The following is a 6,000-nucleotide window of genomic DNA, read 5'->3' as shown; positions in this document are numbered from 1 at the left end:
GCTCTTGTTTGTCGACAAATTGGAAGTTGCTGGCAGTCTTCAAAGTACCCCAAAGCTGCCATAAATGATTGGAGGATGTGGGAAGAACTGTGGACTGTCTGCCCCGCAGGATGACTTTTGAGGACCAGTCATAGACAATTTAGAGTGAAAGGCACATTTTATTTTCACTCGCATACAAAAACATTGGCTTCGAGACTCTCCTGAAGGACAGTGCAGCGAAGACACAGCAAACTCCCTTCTTGTCTCTCATGGACACACACCTGTTGTTGTTGACTTTGGACGTATCGGCTGCATAACATCAAGGCCGCGGAACAGAGACACACTGCGGGCTTACACACACACACACATGCATCCACAAAAAAATATACGCCACACACCAGTGACATGCAGTCAGGGGATGCAGGGGAGGCGGGGCCTCACGTGCCATCATGGAAAGAAAAAAAATGTAAAAAGAAAAAAATAATAATTAAATTGTTATATGTATCCAGTGATTATACAATAAAGTTATTTTCCATTTAACTTCACCAGTTTTAGATTATTTTATTCAAAATCGCAGAATTTTCACATTTGCCGTTCAAATACTGAGAAGAGACTTGCGGTGATCAGCAGCCAGTTGAGGCACGTCACTCAGTGCCTCAACATGGATTGCGCAATGACTCGGCTAACTGCTGGCCTGCTGTGCAGTGAGACCGTATTGCTATATGAATTATATTATACATTTCCATAGTTTAGTTAGCTGAGGTATATAATGTACAGTGTATTTTGTCAACAACTGTATGTGTGTAACGTATTTCTTGTGCTGAGCAATCATAACACTGCTGCGAAGACTCACTGTGTGAGGCTCGCAGTAATCCCGCCTCCTGGTGGTAGAGGGCGCTAGTGATCCCAGGGAGCATTTCTGCGACTACTCGGCTGCAGAAGAAGTGACAACAAGCAGCAACAGTTAGCGATTGTTTATTTTTTCCTCTCGCCTGGACTATTAACAAGACTTTCAATCGAAGCAGGAGGTAATACTTAAAGGAAGATCTTCATCGAGACAGAGAGACTTTTAAAACTGAAGAAAGATAAGGAAGACTTCTATAAACAAGTTATCGATGCTTTTGTTCAAAAGGAGTGGCGCATGGACTTCATTTATAAGTAAAGGTAAGACCATAATAATGTTGTTTTTTTTAAATTAAATGTGCTTTTTTGTGTGCTACAGTTTGTATGTGTAAAGTTAAAGTTAAGTTAAAGTACCAATGATTGTCACACACACACTAGGTGTGGTGAAATGTGTCCTCTGCATTTGACCCATCCCCTTGATCACCCCCTGGGAGGTGAGGGGAGCAGTGGGCAGCAGCGGCGCCGCACCCGGGAATCATTTTTGGTGATTTAACCCCCAATTCCAACCCTTGATGCTGAGTGCCAAGCAGGGAAGAATGCTGGTATGAGCTTTTAAACATAACCCGTTAACTGCTGCCAATCAAATGGTAAATAAGATACTCTTTAGGGTTCATATGTTTGTAAATCTGACTGTGATGAAGTCAGTGCCTCACCAGTCATGAACCTCACCGCACGTCACTGCCACGCACACATACTCTACACCCAATCCAACGCCCTTGACACAAATCTCATAGGGGTGATGGAAGGATGGGCAGCCCCTGAGAGCTGCGGCCACCCACCATGGCCCCGCACTCCCTCCCCTCTGTTGCACGATATCTCGAGGTGTATGTTGTAATATGTATATGTGCTTTGCTATGGAGGTTTTCTCCCACTCTAGACTGGGCCCCCTTGGTATTTTTGGCTACTGATAACGGTATGCAGAGGGTGACTGGCATCATCCATGATGCTCAGTAGTTTTTCCACAGTCCTCTTCTCTGCCACTGTCACCAATGAGTCCATTTTTATTCCAATCGTAGAGCCGGCCCGCCTGATCAGTTTCTCCAGTCTGGAGATGTCCTTCTTAGATGTACTGCCGGCAGTATAGTCTTGAATAACTTCAAATGCGTCAGTTGCTATGTAGAGTGGCACTTTCCATCATTTTCAGCAGACTGCACGAGAGCCACCCAGGAATGGGGCCATGCGAATCCCTTACAGTAAGACTCGTGGAACAGAACAAGAGGGCTGTTCTAATGAAAGCGCATACATGACAGGTGCGTGTATCAACACCCACGGGGGAGATACTGCTTTGATATCGTCCTGCAGCAGCATGCAAACATACAGCAGAGAGCACAATGGGAACGTGGAGATGAAATGTACCCCGACTAAGATGGTATCCTCATTTGTATAATAAAGCTCATGCTTTATTTTGCAGCCTGCATCCTAATGAGAGCGCGCGAGACGGGAGGGGGTAGAGGGGATTGCGTAACGGCCTGTTACGTAACATGCACTCTGAGAGCGAGGCTGAGTTCTCGCCAGAAAAGGAACACAGAAAAAAATACATTGTACCCCATTATGGTGGTCCTTCTAATAATGGCGCGAGTTGTTTGGGAGTTGAGGGAAGCACGGACCCTCGGCTTGTGTTAGATTAAAGACCCACCATGGGTGGCATTGAGGCGGCTTTGCCGGGTAATTAAAGTCGATTAAAACGGTATTGCGTTCGCCTTCAGTGCACTTCCTGATGGTCGGGGATGAAACGTCACGAACGGCGGCAGGACACCTCAGCAGAAGTTAGTGCCGCTCGGCTGATTAAAAGTCTGAACCCGCTGCGAATGTGCAGAGTTTGCCTTTGCAAGGTTTGATTTATTTCAGGGAGGCTCGTTAGGACACCGTAAAATAAATCACGCTCTCGTTTGTTGGCGCGCCACCCTTTCAGAAAACTGTTGTTTATTACGTGGATAATGCGGACAATGTACAGGAGGTAGCAAAAATAAAGCACATGTGAGGTTAAAATCTCGTTCAGGAGTAGTTGACGTTCACGCAGAAGGTCTCCTCCGTCTTCTCCTCCATGTTGTTGACGTAGACCAGGATCTCGGCCGCGCCAGGACTCCGGCTGGGGGCAAAGCGGAGCCCTATGGTGGTACTCTCTCCGCCGTCAATCTGAGCGGTCAACACAACAACAACGCTCTCGTCAAACCGCGTCTTTCTGAGGGACACGGTGTGTTAATGTGAGGCTTAAATGGATGGGGAAAAAAAACATTTAATCAATACATTATTATGCGCACGGGAAATTATTGATCAATTAATTCCTTAATCTGGAGTTGAGCCAACATTTTGTGTGCTTTCAACTTCATTGGGACAGTTTATCTATTTGTCTGTTCCAGCAAGACTGAAAATAAGATTTGGATTAGTTTGGTGTGGAAGAACATGAGTGAGCGCTGAGCCTCCACAGAACGGCAGTTATTGTGCTAGAGAAGCAAAAAAGGTTTCATTGTCACATCCTAATATATATCGATAATAGACATGTGCCCCTATACTCTTGTTTCTATGGTGCATTATTGAAAAAAACAAAAAACATCTTGAATGAAATGTGTTGAATAATGTGGCTAGCAGAGCATTTGAACAGAAAAAAGGGCACAGATCACAATGGTGTCAGAAGTGGGATCTTCTTTCTCTTTTTTTTTTACACGCATTTATCCTGGGTAATCCCTGTGACTATTAGTACCGTATCTACATAGATTCCAGATCAAATGTGGCAAATGGTGTCAGAAGTGGGATTCACTTCTAAATAAATAAATGATAAATGGGTTATACTTGTATAGCGCTTTTCTACCTTCAAGGTACTCAAAGCGCTTTGACAGTATTTCCACATTCACCCATTCACACACACATTCACACACTGATGGCGGGAGCTGCCATGCAAGGCGCTAACCAGCAGCCATCAGGAGCTAGGGTGAAGTGTCTTGCCCAAGGACACAACGGACGTGACTAGGATGGTAGAAGGTGGGGATTGAACCCCAGTAACCAGCAACCCTCCGATTGCTGGCACGGCCACTCTACCAACTTCGCCACGCCGTCCCCACTTCCAATGTGTCCTTTTATACACGCACGTATACTTGATATCCATGCGACTTTCACTGTACTCAAGAGTTTCTAAATGAAATGTGGTAAATGGTGTCAGATATGGGATCCACTTCTTACTTCCAATGTTCCTTTTATTTCATGCCTTTATATCGGACAATCCTGTACTTAATCTACCAATATTCCAAACAAAATGTGGCAAATGTGTCCATCTCAATTCTAATTTCTATTTTATTACACACATTAAGACTTGATAATGCTGTTCAAAATCAAATGATGCAAATAGAGTCAGAAGTGGGATCAACTTGTAACTTCCAATTTTCCTGTTATTACATGCATTTTTACTGGATATGCCTTGTGACTTTCACTGTACCTAACTTATGTCAGCTGTTCAAAAGAAGTGGGATCCTTTTATAACTTCAGATTTGATTTTATAACATGCATTTATACTTGATACTCCTTTTGAATTTAGCAGTATCTAATCAAACAATGAGCCTAATAAAATGTGGTAAATGGTGTCAAAAGTGTCATTTCTAACTTCCAAATTTCCCTTCAATACACGCATGTGTTATATACTTGATAATCCCCGTGGTTTGGACTGTGCCTAAATTATGTCAGGTATTTTTTAAACAAAATGTTGTAAATGGTGTCAGAAATGGGATCCACTTCTTACTTCCAATTTGTCTTTTATTGCATGCATTTATACTTGAAAATACATGTGACCTTGTACTACTGAATCCACTGAATCTACCAATATTCAAAATAAAATGTGGCAAATGTGGGAGCCACTCCTCAAATCTAATTGAACTTTTATTAAGTGCATTAACACTTGATGATGCTGTTCAAAATAAAATTAGGCAAATTATGTCCGAAGTGGGATTAATTTGTAACTTCCAATGTGCCTTTTATTACATGCATTTATACTTAATAATCCCTGTGGCCCCAATCATTGTGGCCTTAACTGTACCTAATGTATGTTAGGTGTTCGGAGAAAAAAAGGTTGTTAATTGTGTCAGAAGTGGGATCTACTTGTAACTTCCAATGTGCCTTTTATTACGTGCATTTATACTTGATCATCCCTGTGGCCCTAATCATTGTGGCCTTAATTGTACCTAATGTATGTCAAGTGTTCAAAATAAAAGGTTGTTAATGGTGTCAGAAGTGGGATCAATGTGTAACTTCCAATGTGGCTTTTATTACATGCATTTATACTTGATAATCCATATTGCCCCAATCATTGTGGCCTTAACTGTACCTAATGTATGTCAGGTGTTCAAATTAAAATGTGGTTAATGGTGTCAGAAGAGGGATCCACTTCTGACTTCCGATTTGCCTCTTATTATATGCATTAATACTTAATAACCCTTGTAACCTTAACTATACCAACTGTGCCAATATTCCAAATAGAATGTGGAAAATGGTGTCAGAAGTGGGATCAACTTGTAACTTCCAATGTGCATTTTATTACATGCATTTATACTTGATCATCTCTGTGGCCCCAAATATTGTGGCCTTAACTGTACCTAATGTATGTCAGGTGTTCAAAATAAAAGGTGGTTAATGGTGTCAGAAGAGGGATCCACTTCTGACTTCCAATTTGCCTCTTATTACATGCATGAATACTTAATAACCCTTGTAACCTTAACTATACCAACTGTGCCAATATTCCAAATAGAATCTGGGAAATGGTGTCAGAAGTGGGATCAACTTGTAACTTCCAATGTGCCTTTTATTACATGCATTTATACTTGATCATCTCTGTGGCCCCAAATATTGTGGCCTTAACTGTACCTAATGTATGTCAGGTGTTCAAAATAAAAGGTGGTTAATGGTGTCAGAAGAGGGATCCACTTCTGACTTCCAATTTGCCTCTTATTACATGCATGAATACTTAATAACCCTTGTAACCTTAACTATACCAACTGTGCCAATATTACAAATAGAATGTGGGAAATGGTGTCAGAAGTGGGATCAACTTGTAACTTCCAATGTGCCTTTTATTACATGCATTTATACTTGATCATCTCTGTGGCCCCAAATATTGTGGCCTTAACTGTACCT

The 6,000-nt window shown here is 42.0% G+C and overlaps 1 protein-coding gene across 2 annotated transcripts in view; it reads right to left on the bottom strand.

Moving 5' to 3' along the window:
- Window positions 1-2,770: 2,770 nt before the first annotated feature.
- nphp4 (nephronophthisis 4) overlaps window positions 2,771-6,000 on the bottom strand; it is a 462,240-nt gene continuing 459,010 nt past the window's right edge. For both annotated transcript variants that reach the window (XM_061974673.1, XM_061974681.1), the window contains exon 29: window positions 2,771-3,018. In XM_061974673.1, coding sequence (XP_061830657.1) covers window positions 2,878-3,018 — 141 coding nt within the window. In that variant the 3' untranslated portion in view covers window positions 2,771-2,877. The remainder of the gene's footprint in view (window positions 3,019-6,000) is intronic.

This window comes from Nerophis lumbriciformis, linkage group LG01 (genome assembly GCF_033978685.3).
Source record: "Nerophis lumbriciformis linkage group LG01, RoL_Nlum_v2.1, whole genome shotgun sequence".
Taxonomy (NCBI): domain Eukaryota; kingdom Metazoa; phylum Chordata; class Actinopteri; order Syngnathiformes; family Syngnathidae; genus Nerophis; species Nerophis lumbriciformis.
Note: the sequence above shows the minus strand (reverse complement) of the source record. Positions and strands in the feature narration are given on the sequence as shown.